The following is a 19827-nucleotide window of genomic DNA, read 5'->3' as shown; positions in this document are numbered from 1 at the left end:
ATATGAGAAGTTTCATTGATATATATGTAATCACTTTAGATATTTTTAGGATTTTTTTTGGAAGATTTGTACTCGTTTTTTGAAAATATTTACAAGAATTTTCTTGCCAAATTTGGGGGATTTTTTAAAAATAAAATTTTTAAGGGAAACTTTTGAGGAATTATTGGAATTTTCTTCCTGAAGGTTTTGCAGATTTTCAGAAATTTGGGGAATTTTTTTTGCTGAATTTTTGGATTTTTTTCAGACAAGGAAACAATATTTTTTGGTGCCCGTAAATGAGGACAACAGGAGGGTTAAAGTTGCTCTATATTAAAGTTGCTCAGCATTAGTTAAAGTTGATATTATTAGTTAAAGCCGGTCAAAAATGAGCTAACGTTGCTCTTAATGACTTAAAGTTAGTCTATATTATTCAAAGTTGCTCTAAAAGAGTTAAAGTTGCTCTATATCAGTTAAGGTTGCTGTAAAATGAGTTAAAGTTGCTGTAAAGTGAGTTAAAGTTACTCTATATTAGCTCTATATTGAACTCAAACTTTTGAACGGTAGTGTATATACACATATCACCAAAACTGTACCAGTTATTAGAGCAAGAAATTGTAGAAATTGTTGGATTTTATCAAAGATGTGTCACTTTTTAACAAAACACAACCAAAGTTTGGCTTAAAGTGGTGATATTTCATCAGAATCATTTTATTCTAAGTGTCTTATCTAAAAATTTTCCAAAAATAAATCGCTTAGAGCAGATTCTGTTTAAAAAAAAATAAATAAATAAAATTCTGTGCTTCTTGGCTTAATCAGACAATTTTTAAAAATATGTTCATTCTTTTCTCCAAGTTTTTTTCAGGATTTGGTCTCAGGACAAGCAGATTTACACAACAACTGCATGTTTTAGTATTTTGTACATGGATGATTTGAAATTTGATGGGTGGGATGTAAAATGTCCTCCAGTCATGGAATGACTCAATAAGTGGTCAATGAACACATAGAGCTCCACAGCTCAACCACACTAGAAGCAACAAACTCCACAAGCACTTGGTTTTATCTCCTCACAAGATAGAACATAAAGTAATGTTTTAAATGGCCTCTGGGGTTTTTATTAAATACAGTGAAGACAGATGGGAAATGTGGGCATGAAGGCAGATGAGTGACATGCAGTAAAGCTCTGTACCAGCTGAGACTGAACCAGACACTTCTTTATGATCATGTTCAGTCGAATCCCTCGGCTAATGGGTCGGCCCAGCTGAGTTCTTCTATTTTTATCTTTGGTCAACACTAACAGGCCTTTTTAAACACAGCTGGTAGACGGATGAAAGTCAAAGTGTTGTGAAAACGACAGGTCGAGCTGAGAGGTGTTGAAGTTGTGTAACAGGCCTGCAGCTGCTTGTTGTCAGCTGTCAGCAACATGCTGAGAAGCATTATCCTAGATGACAAGCCTCGGCTCGTTTTCCTGTCTGCTAACAAAAGGAAGGACTGTGAGAGACAGAAAGTGAGTTCCACCCTGTTTAATTAAAGAAAAGCCCTTTCAGACTTATTTCTGTTAATCTGATGGCAACTCAACAGGTATGGGTTTCTGTAAATGCTGCAACAGAGATCATACGAGGTCAGTCCTACTAACGTTTCTCTGTTACTGTCAACACAGCAGAAGTCTGAATTGCATCCAGTCACATTAAGCAGAACTACTTCAAAATCTGTGAAGCTTTTTTCCACATTTTAGCACTAATATTCATCCAAAAGTACTACAGAGAGCCTTTCCTCTGAGTTTATTAAATACCAGCAGCAGGTTCCACATGGAGCAACACTGATAATAATTTAATTAATTACGTATAACATCACTGACATGGAGACAAGATCAGCCTGTCAGGATCTAACAGCGTCACACTGTGTGCTTTAGTTGCTTCCAGCTGTTTAGGAGTCTTTCCTCTGAGTTTATTAAATACCTGCAGCATCAGACAGCACCAGGATACATTCTAGCATCTCCAAAGCAATAGCTGTGTGTATGTATGCACAGAGCAACAACAGTAACTCATTTTTAACACAGAGAGAGAGTTTTAAGTGTTGAGGAAATCATAAATAAGCCAGTCTGGTAGTTATTTGGACACTTTGATAAACTGCTTTCGTTTAGTTTTAGTCTGTTGTTTGCTGGTGCATTATTGTGCTTCTACATCACTTGGTATATTGTCTAATCTCGTGTAAATGACAAAATATTGCGAGCATCTTTGAATGAAGCCGTAAGGAACATTAATATGAAAGTGATGAATCTTTAATAGATTGATGTTAAATATCATGTCCGAAAAGGGTTAAAATAAAAATCGTACAAGAATTTTTAGCTTAAACATGTTGACCTGAGAGGAGACAGTTGGGCCATAATTGTGTTTTACAACAATATGAGTCAAAGGAGCTTCACAGGAATTTGAATTAACGTACAGTTCATCTGTTTCAAAATCTAAAACAACTTGTATTTAACTTCTACCACACAATAAGTCACTTCACGTAGAAGAAACACCAGATAAAAGTTGCATGGAGTCAGACTATTAGAAGGAAAGTAGTTCAGTGTCTGAGCGGTCTGTGGACTTCCTGTTTGGGTTTCAGTCAACAGGAAGTGGAGGCGTCTTACCGTACGGTGCTGTCTGATTTGCTGTATCCTTCGTACTGAGCAGCTTTCTGCAGAGCGCTCATGTCGAGCTCTGGACTCCCGCAAACCAACATCTCCACCTCCTCGGGTCGCAGCAGCTGGTAAAACAGTCACGTATTAGTTGTAGGTGAAAAACAAAACAAATAGGGTCAGCCGTCATGTTGTTGCACATGTTCACATGTTTCTACACATCAGAGCAACATAGAGCAGTTCTGCTTTACACTGAATCACATGAAAAAATGGTAGAAATTCGCAGTTTTCTGCTTCTTAAGTTGAACATTCTATGGTTCATTTTCTCTTCTTTGACACTAAACTGAACATCTTTGCATCGAGCATAAAACAAGATATTTGAAGATGCCATCCTAGATGCTGACGACATTTTCAACCACTTGCTGACATTTGATAGACCCAAGAACTATCTGGATAATCAAGAAAACAATTGGCAATCAAAAAATATCTTTAGTTGCAGCTCTAATGTAAAGCGATGCATCATGTCCTGTTTCCTGTCACCGTTAAGAAGCATTTTCTGGAGGTCAACAGCTGTTAACAGAAAATGTGTCAAACTGTCAGAAAGTCCCGACTTTTCACTTTATTTAAATTTTCAAACAGAAATATGCCAAAAAAAATTCTGTGAAATTCACTGACTAAAAATAAGATTTTTTTCCCCCTGTATTTGAATACTAAAAAAGGATTCACTGTCTGAATGTAAAAACAAGAAACTTTTCACTGTATTTAAATCACAAAAAGGGGGAAAACTGTGAAATTCACAGTTTGACTGTAAGAATAAACAAACTTTCACTGTTTTTAAATAATAATAAAAAAAATGAAATTCACTGTTTGATACAAATAAACAAATTTTCACTGTATTTAAATCATTAAAAGAAATCTGCAAAAAAAAACTGTGAAATTCACCATTTGACTTAAAAATAAACAACTTCTTACTGTATTTAAATAATAAAAAAGAAAAAAAACTGTGAAATTCACTGTAAAAATGAGGAAATTTTCCCAGTATTTGAATAATAAAAAAGGACATCTACAAAAAAAATGAAATTCACAGTTTGACTGTAAAAATAAGCAACTTTTCACTGTATTTAAATTATTAAAAAAATATGCAAAAAAAGGTTATATTCTAAACTTTTCACTGTCTTTAAATTACATAAAAAAATATGTGAAATTCACCATTTGACTGTTAAAATAAACAAATGATAACTTTATTTAAATAATTTTTTTAAAAAATCTGCAAAAAATGTGAAATTGCAGAACTTTCTGTAAATTCTTTTTGCGTATTTGAATCCAGTGCAAGAAAACAGGCGTGAGTTCAATGAACTGTAAATGCTGATCAGAAGTGGCCTTTAAGGTGATTAATTTCATGCAAACCCTAAAGATTTCAACCGTAAACCGGATGTGTTTAATCAGCAGGAACTGGAGCTGTAGCCCTACAGTGTCGCCGCTAGACTCAGCCGGGCTAAAGCCACCGTTACTAAGCGTTGTCTGTAGCAGGTGGATGGACGCAACATCAGTCTTTCTGCAGAGTTTCCGCTGCTTCAGGTGACGCAAGCCAACCACAACCAGTAAATGAGGAGAAACGGGGAAGTCCTGATTCACCGGAGGTCGACAGCTGATAACAGAAAATGTGTCAAACTGTCATCTTCACAGTGGAAGTATCTCATTTAAAATCACACAGAAATGAAGCTGCACACAATTTACAGCCTCGTTTCTAATAGTCTGTCAGGTGCACTGAGGTCAAAGTTATCATCTAAACAGAGTGAGACTGGAAACCACACCAGCCACAGGCCTCATCACATCCTCAGACGTCAGCCTCGGCGGACGTGACTGAAAGTTCGACGGCAAACGAAAGAGACTGAATCATGCAGAGTGAAAACAGAAAAAGATGTAAATCCACCAGCAGAAGTGTGTCAAACATGCTGAACTTTGACCCGACCTACAGCAACAAGAGGACTTTTTTCATTTTAAAAAGTTAAAATTTATGAAAAATGATCTTGATTGGTTTTGTTCTTGCTTTTCCTGGTTCATTACTGGGACCAATAAGTTACTGGTAATACTTTTAACTATTTCCTGTTGTTTTATAGGCTTTCCCTGTTCTGGTAAATTACAGATAATATCCAGAACAACAAGAAATTATTAATTGACATGGTAGATTAGAGTACAATGGCTGTAAAGAATGTCCACATCAAAAATATGTACTTTTATAAACTGTAATCTGTTCTTTAACACTGATTGACTGTAAAAATACAAAACTTTTCAATGTATTTTAATCATAAAAAAGGAAAAAGTGATGGTCACTGTTGGGGGTTTATTCCAAACTGAAGGAACCCTGAACCAGCATGGCTACCACAGCATCCTGCAGCGACATGACATCCCAGCCAGTTTGGTTTAGTTGGACCATCATTTATTCTCCAACAGGACAACGACCCCAAACACATCTCCAGGCTGTGGAAGGACTATCTGACCAAGAAGGAGATGATGGAGATGACCTGGTCTCCACAGTCTCCTGACCTAAACCCAATCCAGATGGTTTGGGATGAGATGGACCTCAGAGTGAAGGCAAAAGGACCAACAAGTGCTCAGCATCTCTGGAACTCCTTCAAGACTGTTGGAGAACCATTTCAGGTTCTACCTCATGAAGCTCATCCAGAGAATAACAAGAGTGTGTAAAGCAGTAATCAAAGCAAAAGGTGGCTACTTTGAATTTCATCTGTGTTCATTCATAGTTCTGATGCCTTCAGTGAGAATCTACAATGTAAATAGTCATATAAATAAAGATTAAATGAGAAAGTGTGTCCGAACTTTTGACTGGTGTATTTATTAAATACACACAGTCTTCAGAAGGTTGCAGCTCTTACAGATCTATAAACTTCAATAAACAACATTTTCTTCAGCTGAAACAAAGAACATCATCATCTCTTCCCAAACAGTCCCTGTGACTCATATTATTTCTTATTGACATATTGAATAAATTACATTATATTTACCAAAAAATGATTTTTATAATAGTAGTTTAATTTCCGTGATGTTGTGCAACCTTCTTTGTTGAGTGCATCCATGGAAACGATGCTTTGTGTACGAAAAAAAGACGATCTGCTGACAGGCCTAATGTTTGCTAATCTGTGATTTTTAATTGCATTTTCGGTTTTCTTTTTTTCCTGCTAATTTGGTGGCACATGGCAGGACTCGTTGCACAACTGTAAGCAGCACTACAATGTGCTACAGGGTAAATAACAACAACAACAACAATAAGATTGATAATAATAACAATAACAATAATAATGACAAATCTATAATAAAACTGTGAAAAACCTGCAGCAAAGGTACCAGAAAAAATATGTTGGAAAAATGGAACACTCAAACACTAAAAAGGATGAAAATAATGGCAAATATCTGTAAAATAGTTTTATTTTTTAGTGAATTCCAATACAGTAAAACTGTGTAATTTTATAGTCAGGCATTGGAACAGAACAATTTGTCAAAATGCAGATTTCTTTTTTATGCAGACATTATCTAGTTGTTCTTATGTTTTTTTTTCCATTTTTAACAGTCAACTTGTAAAGTACTTTGTGTGATTTTACTACATATATAACAATAAAAGTTAATAACAAAATAAGAAAAATCTATATATTAAAAAAAGCAAATAAATGACCTACCATTTCTAACCTAATATACATATTTTTTCTCAAAAAAACCCAACAAATGCCTGTAAACTAATTGTTTTGTTGTTTTTTGCTGATTGTAATACAGAAAAAAATGGAAATTGTACATCATCTGTAATAATATTTTTTAAGCTTTGATCTGTTTTTTTAGGGTTTGAAATTCATATTTTATCTGTGATTTTACAGCTTATCTGTAATAAAAACAAACAAGGACATCTGTAAAACAACAATAAATTGTTAAAAAAATAATTAAACAAAAGATTCATTTTTTTTCACAATACAAGCTTGCAGTAATAAACTATTTTCCTGCTCCAAAAACTATGGAAACACACTTCTTTTTTTAAAAATGTCATTTTTTCCATTCTCTCTAATATTTTTTCCATAATTTTCTAGATCTGGAAATGATTTTACCATAGCGCACACAAATTTTTTTTTGGTTTGGTTTTGATTTTAAGGATTTTAATGTTTTGTTGAATTAAACTACATTTAGACAATTCAGTCTACTGGGAAAGTTAATTTAATATAAGGTTGATTTTCAGACTTTTCAGATTTGAAATGAAAAGCTGATTAGGAATCAGAGGAAGCCAGAGGAGCTGAACCCGTCCTGATATTTTCTCCAGACAGATCGTTGTGTCCTCTGTCTGACCCACATTCAGGCTCCCAGCTGATAAACCTTCTTATCTCCAGCCAGAGCGTCCTGTTCACTATGAAGTAGACGTGCTTAACAAAAAACTAAACAAACAAAAAAACAACCCAAAAAAACAAACAGGACTTCAGAGAGCTGCTGCAGTAAAACTACATCTTCACTTTCTCTTTTATTAGCAGGAGATTTTTAGAATCTTTTACTATTAAAATGCATGGCAGCATTCTCTTTAAAGCTAAACACACATAATTTGTTTTATTTATTTATATTCTGAGCAGAAGAAAGCATCTCTGCTGTGTTCCAGCTCCTCCTCCTCCTCTTCAGAGTTCCTGAAGTTCAACAAACAACAACACGATCAGATCTGAGTCAGCAGCTCTTTATCAGCAACAGCTAACATTTGACTTCAAACAGAATCGACTGCTTGAGTCCCAGTTTTGGCAAAAAATTCTCCCTCAGTGGTTGAGAAGAAGAAGATTGGAGAGTTTAGTCTCCAAATGGATTCAATACAATCTGTGGAGGTTTTTAGTTCACTTCTGCTGCACAGAAAGTGATAAATTTGACACTATTTCCATGCAGTTTACGCTGAAACAACCAGAATCAGCCTCTTAAAGCTGGTGTTTCACATCAGATTTAATCCGTGTGAACTCCACTCAATTCCTTTAGCAGCTGTTTTATTTCAGTGCAGAAAAAGCTGAGAATATCTGGTCAGTTGATTCTGATTTCCAGTTTTTTTTCTTTCCAAAACACGCTTGTGATGACGCACATGTGCATCTTCAAAAGAGTCTCTTTATTAAACATAGTCACAGATCAATAATTAAATCCTCCATGACATTTTTACATCCAAATGATGACACTGAGGGGTTTTTGATGTCTTATTGTTATTTAATTAACTCTTTAACTGCACTTAACTCTTTAGTGGATGCGACAGACGCACGTTTTGCAACACGATGCATTTCATTGGCTAAGTAGCTCAAAAAAACATCTTAAAAAAAATGGGATTAAACTAAAATACGTTGCATCTGATGTTTAACCTCGGATGCTGTTGTGCTCTTGTCTTATTTTTACTGACTGTGGGTTAATATTTCACTGCAATGTAAACTCCTGCAGCTCTATGGAAACAGAACAACCACAAAGAAGGAGAATTTCTGTGATTATTTTACAAAAATTGAACGAGGAAACTGAAATTACCAACATTTACTAATATTGGGGGAAAACATGGAGGTTTTACATCTTTTAGATATTTTATCACTTCCCTTTTTAATTTCTTCCTATTCTTGTTTCCTCCCTGTTCTATATAAACACTGCCTGCAGTTCAGCTGAAAAATACCAGAATTTTTTAAACATTGGTTGCAGCTGTAGTGTCAAACATCTGGTCCTCCAGAGGGTCCAATCCAGCCCTCAAAGTCTAAAAATTACACAGAAGACATGAAGTGCAGATTGTAAATTAGTAAAACTATAAATTTAAAATCATTTCTAGACCATGACAAGTTATTTGGATCATAAAGTAAAATACTAGATTGTTCATTGTTCTTTGGTTGTTTAGTGTCTCATTTTTGTAATATTTTGTCTTGTTTTTGTTGTTTTTTTGTCTGACTTTTGTTGTTTGTCTCATTTTTTTGTCATTTTGTTTCATGTTTTTTTCGAATTGTTTCCTTGTCTCGCTTGTGTTTTTTTGTCTTATTTTTGTCATTTTGTGTTTTGCTTTATTTGTTGTTTTGTGTATCGTTTGTGTCATTTTGTGGTTTTTTTTGTCTTGCTTTTGTGTTTGTCTATTTTTTGATGTTTTGTTTCTTACTTTTATTATTTTTGGTCTTGTTTGCGTCATTTGTGTAATTTTTTGTCTCGTTTTTGTCGTTTGTCTCATTTTTTGTCGTTTTGTATCTTGTTTTTGTCATTTTGTGTCTCATTTTTGTAATACTTTGTCTTGTTTTTGATGGTTTTTGTCTTTTTTTGACCGACGTCCATCATTTTGATCCTAAAGTAAAACACTATATCATTCAGTTCCAGATAACTGTGACTAAATGTTGTGTTCTTTTGTAGAAACTCTGTAATCTGTAAGTTGTAATGTATAAATGATAAACTGAGGCCTTATTTTGCTGAAATTGAACTTCAGAGGGACAACAGCTTAAACTGTGGTATTGTGTTTTATGGATTTGTTTTTCTTAGAATAATGTTGAATTGTCTTCACTTTAACTTGTAATTGCCCCAAACTTTGGTTCAACATTAAAGCAAAAATAAATGAGGGCAGCTACAGTCAGTCATCGTGTGGAGCAAAAATAAACTGCACAGAAAAAAAGAAAACATATGACATAAAAGTTGCAAAATTACAGGTAATTCTCAGGTGATAGTTACTGAGGCCCAAATATTCAGACAGTCAGAGCAGCCAGAGCTTCATAATGATCGATACTGAACCTGTGTGGAAACACCAGCCGCAAAACAAACACTCCAACAGCCCACACTGGTTAAATATTTAACCCTGTAGCCTTCATTATGGAGGTGCAATTAACACTTTAAAGCTAAAGACACAATCCTGTTTTTTTATGCATTTATTTGTGATGTTTTTGAAGCATCTTCTGCATGTAGAAGTAAAACTAAAAGGTATTTCTCTGGTATAAATGTTCGTGCAGCACAGAGCCTGCAGTAGAATATGAGGAGATCAGTCTGAGCTGCTCTTATTACCCCCGTCCTGCCCTGGTTCTGCCACATTATTGTGAGATGTCCTGGACTGAGCACGCTGCTGAAGGGAAGCCACTAAATTTGCTTAATGGATACGACACAAAGGCAGCGAGTGCAAATCACTGACAAGTATTCAGTTTCTAAACTTGCAAAATGTTCGAAGCTGCAGGCAGATTCCTCAATTTAAAAGAGTAATTTTAAAAATATTAACACATTTTATCACACAGAAATGGATGCAACCTTTAGTGGAATTAGTCTGGAAAATCTCAGTAATACAGTTTTTGCAGAAAACCAAAGTGTTGGGAGTGATTTAATGAAACATGTTGTATTTGTGACACTGTGGACTCACCATGAGAGCATCAGAGGCACACACACTGTGGAAGCCGTGGTAGAAAGCAGCAAACTGCTTGTAAATGGATTTATTCAGCAAGAAGTCGATGTAGAGCTGGACGTACTCTGTGGAAACACAACAGCAGCGTGAGTCTCATTATTCCATTACTAACTTCTGTCCAGTCAAACGCGCTGACGTGGAAAACTGGACCGAGATGCAACAACTGCAGCAGCTGGATGGAAAATTAGGTTTAATAGGAGAAACAAAGCTGATGTTCTCAGCTGGACGTCATCATCTGAGGAGGAACAAAGAAGCCGTTGAGCTCAGCCAGGTTTCTGCATCACTGATCACATGACATTAAACAGCAGCAGGAGCTTCTAAAGGTGGACTAATCAATACATTTTATATTAAAATCAATTAATATCTCCTCTGGAAAAAAAGAGGCCAGCAGGAGCAACAGGGACGCTACATGTGGTCACAAGTCAAAAGTTTAGGATACGTTTTGGTTCCTGAACTGATTTTTTAAAAAATGTCATTTGCTTATTTGTTCTATGCTGTAATTCCAGAGTACAGGGGGTCCTCGACTTACATCAGAGTTCCATTCCTATAGATTGATGAAAGTCAATTTTTGCCTTAAGTCGGAACTCCAGCAAAAATGTAAACAAATCCGTTATGTGCATCACGGTATCAATCAGTTCTTCAGAAAAGTCATGAATAGCAACGACTTTCATGCATGTGTGAATCATTTTACAAGAAGATAACAGGATATCGTAAGACCTAATGGTCTCAATGTTTATTGTTCAGTTCCAGATTTACCTAATGTCAGTGAACGTACCATGTTTAGTTAGCTCACCTCTGATTGGCTGAGAGTCAGCAGTAGAGAGAGCTGGGAACGATGGCTAATTCTGGAGCTAAGTTATGGGGTTTTTCTAGTTATTCTGGCGTTGGCTACGGTCCACAGAGAACCAGATAAAGTCTCACTCATTCATCACAGAGGGTCGCTACAATATGTTGCACTGTTTTTACAACATGACCGATGTTCGCTGGTGTTTCTCCCTGTTCCCAGCATTTTATTCTATCTAATTTCACTTCCATGGAGACGCTTTCCTTTTCTTCCAAGCATCAGAAGAGTCTGACTTATACTGGGAGCCATAATGAAGGACGAAAAGTTAGTGAATGTAGCACAATCCAAGGTGGAGTAGAACCAGAGAATGGAAACAAAGCTGTCTGATAGCGCCATGTGACGACGTATTCATCCGCTCTGCTCATCAACTAGTTCCACGTAACCAGTTCAGACGTAACGATGAAACGCTGTAGGTGGAGGATGCTGTAAACTGAGGACCTCCTGTACAATGAGACATTAATATGCTTAATTTCTGACAAACAACTGGAAAAATTGTCGGGTTATTCTAAAACTTTTGACCAGTAGCAGACGCTCATCCTCAGAGCTTCTATAAAAAGCTGCAGGACTTAACTTTAAGGTTGAGAACCAAAGAAGCCTCGTAGATGAAGGTGAAACGTCTTCAAGAACTTTTTATTGAAGCTCCTATGACTATCATGCACAATATTGCAATATTATGGACAAGTACTACTACTTATTATACTATTCTAGTCTGTGAGGTCATTTTGTTTGTGGGTACATCTATATTATATGGCCACATGCTATGCTGCTGCGATTTCTAATAAACACATGCTGCATTTATATAAAAAAACACTGCATTTCTGACAATGCCATGTGAGGGAATGAACAGTCTTGGTGGAGTACTGTGCTCTCTGAGTGCTTTCCTAGTTACTTCTGTTGTGTATCATACCTGTATTTTGCTGCTTTCCTATTAGGAACTGCATTTATTCTCCTGCTTCTTTTCTGAGCAATATCTGGCACAAGAATTTCCTTCGGGATTATAAAGGTTCTGTTGTATCTTGATGTGCTGCATTAAAAGTCAGTGGATCTTTTAAAAGTGTCTGCAGAGTTCCATGGTAATCCAAACTCTGCATCTATCCAGGGAAGCATTAGGTACTGGTGCAAAGACTGGCAGCAGCATTAATGGTTTCCAGATGTTTTGCCGAAACAGTTTGCTGTGTGACCACGGCAACCGGAGAAAACCATGATGAAAAATCCGGTAAGAGGTGATTTGTACACCTCATCAGCACCAGTGGATAAACACACTGCATCATTTAATCTGCAGCGGTTAGTGTTTATTAAACTGGCTCTGCTGTGATGTAAGAGGAGGACGGTAGCGACTTGGAGGAAATGGTAGAGTCTGTTGGTCTGTTGTGCCTTACACCTGGAATTAGCAGTTTCTGAGCAGTTTCTACTCTGTTAGAGTCGGATCACACAGCAGAAAGCAGGTCTGCAGCACATTTCTTTGACTCTGAAGCTGTTTTCTATAGAAGTTCCCACTGTGGACTCACCTTTCCTGTTCTGCTTGGTGACGGGGATCTTGTCTCCTCCAGGCTTCAGGTTGTACGATCTGACCACGCCCATCTCCTCCTGAAACACCTGAACACACATAAACAACATGCATCTGTACATATGACCTCATGTGGCCACGACTGGTGAACATCTAAACCTTATATTTGCACAAAAAAACTATGCAAAACTTCATTTATATTGTTCCAAGATCCTCTATGAATGCTGGTGTTTCTTATTGTTCGTATCAACTACAATTTACATGATGAAATAAGGAAACTAATTCCATCAGCACAACACCAGAATCACATCTAAGGCTTTTTTCTCTTCCTTTAAACTGTCTTCAATTTATTTTAATACTTTTCTTACTGCTTTAACCCTGCGTTGGTTTGCTCTGCTATAATCTGCCTTTGAAATTCTGACCATTTTATAACTTGTCTGCTTTATTTTGATGCTCAATGAAGCACTTTCTAACCTGGATTCTATTCTATTTAATTTAAATTAAAGTTGATATATCGCTGATGAATGCGCTTCACAGATGATACTTTACATCTGGGGTGTCAAACAGGTGGCCCATGGGCCAAAAGCGGCCCTTCAGAGGGTCCAATCTGGCCCACAAGACGAAGTGTAAAATTACACAGAAGACATTAACTGCAAATTGTAAATTTGTAAAACTATAAATTTAAAATCATTTCTAGACCATGACAAGTTGTTTTGATCATAAAGTAAAATACCAGATTACTCGTTCTTTCGTCATTTTGTATCTCGTTTTTGTCATATTTTGTCTTGTTTTTGTTGCTTTTTATCTGACTTTTGTTATTTGTCTGACGTTTTTGTCGTTTTGTGTTTCCTTTTGTCTCACTTGTGTTTTTTTGTCTCATTTTTGTCATTTTGTGGTTTGCTTTATTCATTGTTTTGTATATCCTTTTTGCCATTTTGTATGTTTTTGTCTTGCTTGTGTTATTTGTCTATTTTTTTGTCATTTTGTCTCTCGTTTTGTCATTTTTTGTCTCATTTGTGTAATTTTTTGTCTTGCTTTTGTCATTTTGTCTTTTTTTGTCGTTATAACTTTTTTGTCTCCTTTTTTGTCTTGTTTCGTGTCATTTGTCTCATTTTGTTTCTCGTTTTTGTTGTTTTGCGTCTCATTTTTGAAATATTTGTCTTGGTTTTGTTTTGTTTTTTGTCAGACTTTTGTCATTTTGATCACAAAGTAAAATCCTACATCATTCAGTTCCAGATAGCTGTGACTAAATGCTTTGTGTCTTTGTAGAAACTCTGTGATCTGTAAGTTGTAATGTGTAAATGATAAACTGAGGCATAATGTTGCTGAAATTGAACTTATTTTTCTTCAGAAATTTCAGGTTGTTCGTAATAGATAGATAGATAGATAGATAGATAGATAGATAGATAGATAGATAGATAGATAGATAGATAGATAGATAGATAGATAGATAGATAGATAGATAGATAGATAGATAGATAGATAGATAGATAGATTAAACCTTTATTGATCCCACAGCAGGGAAATTTACAATGGTTTGTAAAAGGATAATTAGATCCACTAGATCACACACAGCACTTCATGTGAAGCACTTAGCTACACTTTAGCTTGAGGCCTCTATTTTAAGTTATGGTTGCAGGCCACAGGGATTTAATTATGTCAGTGGGTTGTCAAATACAGCAGCGCACACCGACAGAGGGATGCATACAAACATAGCATAGCAGCGAGTCAGAGCTAAAGGTGGCACAGTGTCCTTCTGTCAGTGGGTTCATGTGCTCCACGGTGGTGTGACTGAGCCCAGCCTGTAGCCCACAGCCAGCTCACACTGTGGGTTAAAATAACACCCCCACTCAGACCTTTACATAATCTCTCTTCCCACATACGCTCCAGCTTCATATATAACTGCATGCTGAATTATTCCATTGTATCTGTTTACTAGGCACGGGAGCTGGAAACGGCCCGTTCTGACCCACTGGTGTCATAAAACATGCTGATGTCACGTCACGTAAAACTTAGCATGAACAACCTGCTCGTGTTTTTGATCATTACTGCACGTGAGGCAGCATTTTGGACCTGCAATGCAATATTTATTTAGTCTTTAAGGTGAATTTATTTACAATTACTTGCTAAAATATTAACTTCTGTGCATTCAACACCCAGATAAAAAAGATTATTCATTTATTTTATTCTTTTTAGTGACATTTTAATCTATTTCTCAATTATTTGTTTTGTCTTTTCACCCTTTTTTAATCTTGTTTTTGTTCTATCATCTCACCAGTCATCTGTAAAGCACTAAAGGTGGCTTATAAATAAAGCTTGATTGATTAAAACGTTATCTTCTGCATCTGTGGACGTTACTGTGTTAGTCAGCAGCTGATAATCAGTGCAGACATTTAACCAGGAAGCTCAGTGTTTCTGAGGGACTTTTTGCTGCAGTGCTTCTTTATGCATCATTTCCGTCGAGCAAAATTTAGTTTAAGGTTCAGCTCATGTAAAAGAATAAAGACAAATTAAATCTATTTATTACACACCTGCAACAAGAGAATGTGTCCTTTCCAAGAAGTAAAAATTAATTAAGGCCTGAATAATCATTATTTAAAGGTTTTAATTTAAAACACACTATTGTATCGACATAATAAACAAATTTTACTTAATAGTTGTAGGAAAAATGCAGAAAATGTGAACATTTTCACAATTTTTTCTTTTACCAGAAGAGGCCAAAGTTACCAAATGTTAAATGTTGTCTTAGTAAGTAAACAGTGAATTAATCTGACTTTAGCTTTCAGTATTTGATCTGCAACAACAGTCTGGAATCCTTTCAAGTTTCCCTTAAATTTAGTTGGTGAATTAAACAGTTTTTGAATTAGTTTCAGGCTGGTTTTGGACTGGTCTGACACTGGTTTTTGACTGATTTTAGGCTGGTTTTGGGCCAGTTGTGGACTAGTTTGAAGCTGTTCTTGGGCTGGTTTTATGCTGGTTTCAGACTTTTTTTTAACCTTTTTTTTCCTCTGGTTTGAGGCTGGTTTTTTTGTAACTAATTCTAAGTTGGTTTTTAGGATGGTCTTGGACTGTTTTTTTCTTATCTGGTTTTAGACTGGTTTTGGACTAGTTTCAGACGTTTTTTGGACTGGTTCTAAGCTGATTTTAGTCTGGTACTGGACTGGTTTTTGACTGGTTTTAGACCTTTTTTACCAGATTTTTCACCGGTTTGAGGCTGGTTTTAGACAATTGTCAAACTTTTTTTTAATGCTGGATCAAAGCTGGTTTAAAGCTGGTTTGAGACTGGTTCATCTCATCTTATTCTGGGCTGGTTTCAGGCCGTTGTTGGCCTGGTTCTTAATCGGTTACAGGTTAGTCTTGGACTGGGTTTTGAACTGGATATTAGACTGGTTTCAAGCATTTTTTGGACTCATCTCACACTGGTTTTTGGACTAGTCTTATGCAGTTTTTGGCTGGTTTTGACCTGATTTTTAAAACAGATTTTTTGTTGGGTTGATTTCAAATGTTCGTTTATACATTTGAAGAATCTGCTGTACAGTGTGACACCAGTGGATGTGATTCAGTTCACCCAGTGTTCTGATATTAACTTTATTGAAATCACACAGCGGCGACGGCACTCACAACCATCTGTCAGCACCGTCACTCTCTAACCACGACATCTGCAGTGTGTCACATGTCTAACATTAGCTGCCTGCACAGTTTTACACGCACTCAGGTTTTCTCACATCATTAACAACTGTGATCGATAAACTCCGGACAAGTCAGAAATGATCTCCAGTTAACAGCGGAACTGAATCTATAATGAGATGACAATAAAGACAATTCCTTATTAACTTCTGTATATTAGTTTGAAATGTTCACACTTTAAAAACAGAAGTGAAAATGTGTGCGAGTTTCTGCAGGTTTCAACAAGACTTAAAGATAATTTTATGTTCATCGTCTGCAAAGAAGCACACAAAAAACTTACTGCTTTATTGTTTCCTACAGTGTTTGACAAGTGCAAAGAGCTTATTATCTTCACTGCATCTCAGTTTTGAGAAATATTGGGTGAGTCTGGTTTGTTTTTTACTGACTTCCAATGCAAATCTAATGCCTTTATACCCAGAGTTTCCAATTTTCTTGCACAAAGTACAACAAGCTTCACATTTGTTGTGTTGAAGAGGCTTCATTCCAGATTTACACACACCGTTCCTCAGTTAGAGCAGGTTGAACTTGTACTATGGCATAACAAGTGAATGTAATGTTCACAGATGCTTTTTTAATTTCCAGAAGCAGCTATTTTTAATCAATACCTTTTAATTTATTTTTAATGAGAGGAGACGCCACATTAGTCAGCACTCCACATTATGCCATGCTAGCCGTCCAGTTTGCATGATCAGTTGTTGGCTCCATGTCGGTTTTTGTTTTGTAGCTTTCTTGCAGCGCAATTAATATGAAGTTTTCCCAAAAACACCGAAATGTGAGACAGAAGGTAATGCAATTTTTGAATTTTTAGTTGCTGTCAAAGTTGTATTGAGAAATTTTATTATCTAAAAGTTTTTTGTATTTTAGACTTTTTTTTAAAGATAATTTCTTTTGCTTTTATTGAGGAGAGAGGAGGAAATATGAGAACACAGCAGTAAATTGTGAGGTTTTAAATGGGTTGCCACCAACTTATTTATCAGAATGTTTACATTTTTTAACCCCAGAGCACTGAGGTCGATGCTCTTGGACGTTCCAACTTTTATTTTTCTCTGGCATTCAATCCAAGCAGAGTTTGACACCTTGACTTCATCTTTCATGATGCTGTGTTTCTTTATTTTGCTTTTTTTCTATTGTGCTTTCAATGGGATCTGTCTTTAGGGATTGTGTTTATGTCTTATGTGGTTGGTAATTTCAATTCTACAGCATTTTGGTCCAGCTTCGGTTGTTTAAACTGTGCTTTATGAATAAATCTGACTCCAGCCGAGATATGAACTGGGGAATTACTGCTTTAGGCATCTGCATTCCTAGATTTCAGACTTTTTAAAGGAACCAAGTCCCCAGTTAAAATGAGCCTCATATATTCTACAATTTCATTTAGCAGACACTTTTATCCAAAGAGATGTAGATCTGAAAGCAGATACAACACAAACAAGGATCTAGTTAGGAGAAAACAAACTGGATAAGAGCCATTAAACAAGTTCAAGTACACCACCGTTCAAAAGTTTGGGGTCATCCTAGTAATTCCATGTTTTCCATGGAAACTCACACTTTTATCCATGTGCTAACATAATTGCACAAGGGTTTTCTAATCATCAATGATCCTTTCAACACCATTAGCTAACACAATGTAGCATTAGAACACAGGAGTGATGGTTGCTGGAAATGTTCCTCTGTACCTCTATGGAGATATTCCATTAAAAATCAGCTGTTTCCAGCTACAATAGTCATTTACCACATTAACAATGTCTACACTGTATTTATCATTCATTTAATGTTATCTTCACAAAAAAAACAACAACTTTATTTTCAAAAATAAGGACATTTCTAAGTGAAACCAAACTTTTGAATGGTAATGTACATGAATTAAAGTTTCTCTATATTAGTTAACGTTGCTCTAAAGGAGTTAAAGTTGCTCTATATTAAAGTTGTTCTACATTAAGTTAAGGTTGTTCTAAAGTTGACCAACACAAAAGTTTGGATTCACCCAATTTCATGAGGAGTGATGGCTTCTGGAAATGGGCCTATCTACCCCTATGTAGATATTCCAATAAAAATCAGCTGTTTCCATCTAGAATAGTCATTTACCACATTAATATGAGCTTTAATGGACTCTAGTTACCTGGAAGGTGAGGTAGAAGTCCTCCTCCACGTTCCCCTCGTAGCTCAGCAGCTCTCCGAAACCATGAGCCAGCTCCTGCAGACACAAGAGATCACAATGAGGAAAAATAAGACATTACTCATGAACGAAATGTTCCACTTGGGGATAATTTTCAGTGCTTTACGTTCAAGCACGGGTGGGAAACTCCATGACTTCAGGTTGGGGATGACACGGCTTTTCTATCACCTTCCCTCCAGACAGAACATCAAACGAAGAGGATAAGTGACAAACAGTGCCGCTTCGCCTGAGGTCTGAGCTCTAATGAGTTATGTCAGAACTGTCAGAAACCCCTCAAGCAAACTGCACTGTGTGGAAGGCAGCAGGTCTGGAGTGGAGCTGTGAATGTGAGGACATGGCTGGACTCAGACAACCTTCCCAAGGAGGCCTGGAAGCTCACGTTCTCCAAAGAAGCGACACATTCTGGGATGTTTAGGTGAATCAAAAAACAGATCAAGCTGTTTTATTTTGCAATTTTCTGAAGCCAAACAAGTGACTGAGTGTTTGCTCTGTATTTGCTGAGTAAAGTCGGTTCGTGCCGGGTCACCAGACTCACGGTGCTGACAGCGACTGCAGGCAGGACATCTTATATCCTGCTGTTATGTAACCACAGGGCCAGTTATAGCTCCCATAGTGGGTCTGCGAGAGTAGGTTTGTGTGTTTCTGTGTCTGTGTGTTCAGAAAGGAGCAGAGTTTCTGACCTTCTGATAAAGGTGTTGGATGTGTAGCAGCTGGAGGATCAAGTGACTCTGAGTGGGTTCAGGATCTTCCTCTCAGATCTGCCACAGTGAAGCACCAGAGACTTTACCTAAAAAGGTGGCTGTAATGTGTAGTATGTGTGGTATCTATTTAGTCATTTACTCGTCATGTGTTCAATCAATGAACTGTATAAAAGGAAGGCAGAAACAGCTTCAGATGGAGGCGTGATGGTTGAAAACATTTGTGGATTAAAGCTGGCGAGCAGCTGTGTGAGTTTATTTTTGACTGAGCAGCTGAATCCACAACACTGCTGTCTTTCATAAAAAACATTCACTCAGGCCTTTGCACATTTGGCAGCTTTGTCTTGCTGCTGATTGAAACAAAAGCTCCAGTTGTTTCGGTTGACTTTCCTCTCTTCTGTGCTGCAGTTACAGGATTTTATTAGAGGATATTATCATGTTCATATCATGCAGAAAGTTGTTCACCCGGTAAGAAGTGCTTTGGTGTCAGATCACTGTTAGCTCCCTCCCAGAGACCGGCGGAGGACGTGATGTGAGAACAGTATGTACAGCTGGGATGTATACACTGGCAAACGTTACAGAAAGCATGTATACGTGCGCACAAGCCCACAATTGTGTTTCCAAGTGGGTGTGAATCAGATGGAGGCAGGGAGAGAAGCTGAAGAGGCAGAATGAGCTGCACATCTGGAAACACTCAACAATAGAAACTGGAGTTTTCTGACTATTTGTTGCATCAACAGTGTGTTTTATGTGAATTCTGACAAAACAAACACTCAGTGGAGGAAAATCTAACACTATTATGAAGAGTTTAGCTCAATATTGTCAGCTAAGATGCTCAGAGGGAATGCAAAAAGCAAGAATATGAGCACGCATGGCTGAAGGGAAGCGCATTTATCGTCAAATAATTTTTA

General features: G+C 36.7%; 1 protein-coding gene across 2 annotated transcripts in view; it reads right to left on the bottom strand.

Moving 5' to 3' along the window:
• Positions 1-19827, bottom strand: part of hectd2 (HECT domain containing 2) — a 79903-nt gene that overhangs the window by 8375 nt on the left and 51701 nt on the right. Inside the window, exons 17-20 of one of the 2 annotated variants that reach the window (XM_023266754.3) lie at positions 18162-18236; positions 12360-12447; positions 9966-10072; positions 2612-2727 (exon numbers count right to left, since the gene is read on the bottom strand). In XM_023266754.3, the coding sequence (XP_023122522.2) occupies positions 2612-2727; positions 9966-10072; positions 12360-12447; positions 18162-18236 (386 nt within the window). Of the gene's footprint in view, positions 1-2611; positions 2728-6024; positions 7270-9965; positions 10073-12359; positions 12448-18161; positions 18237-19827 lie in introns of those variants that run through there. The other variant, XM_023266755.3, reaches the window with a different exon arrangement.

This window comes from Amphiprion ocellaris, chromosome 16, assembly GCF_022539595.1.
Source record: "Amphiprion ocellaris isolate individual 3 ecotype Okinawa chromosome 16, ASM2253959v1, whole genome shotgun sequence".
Taxonomy (NCBI): domain Eukaryota; kingdom Metazoa; phylum Chordata; class Actinopteri; family Pomacentridae; genus Amphiprion; species Amphiprion ocellaris.
The sequence above is the reverse complement of the archived record's forward strand: the minus strand, read 5'-3'. Positions and strand labels throughout refer to the sequence as shown.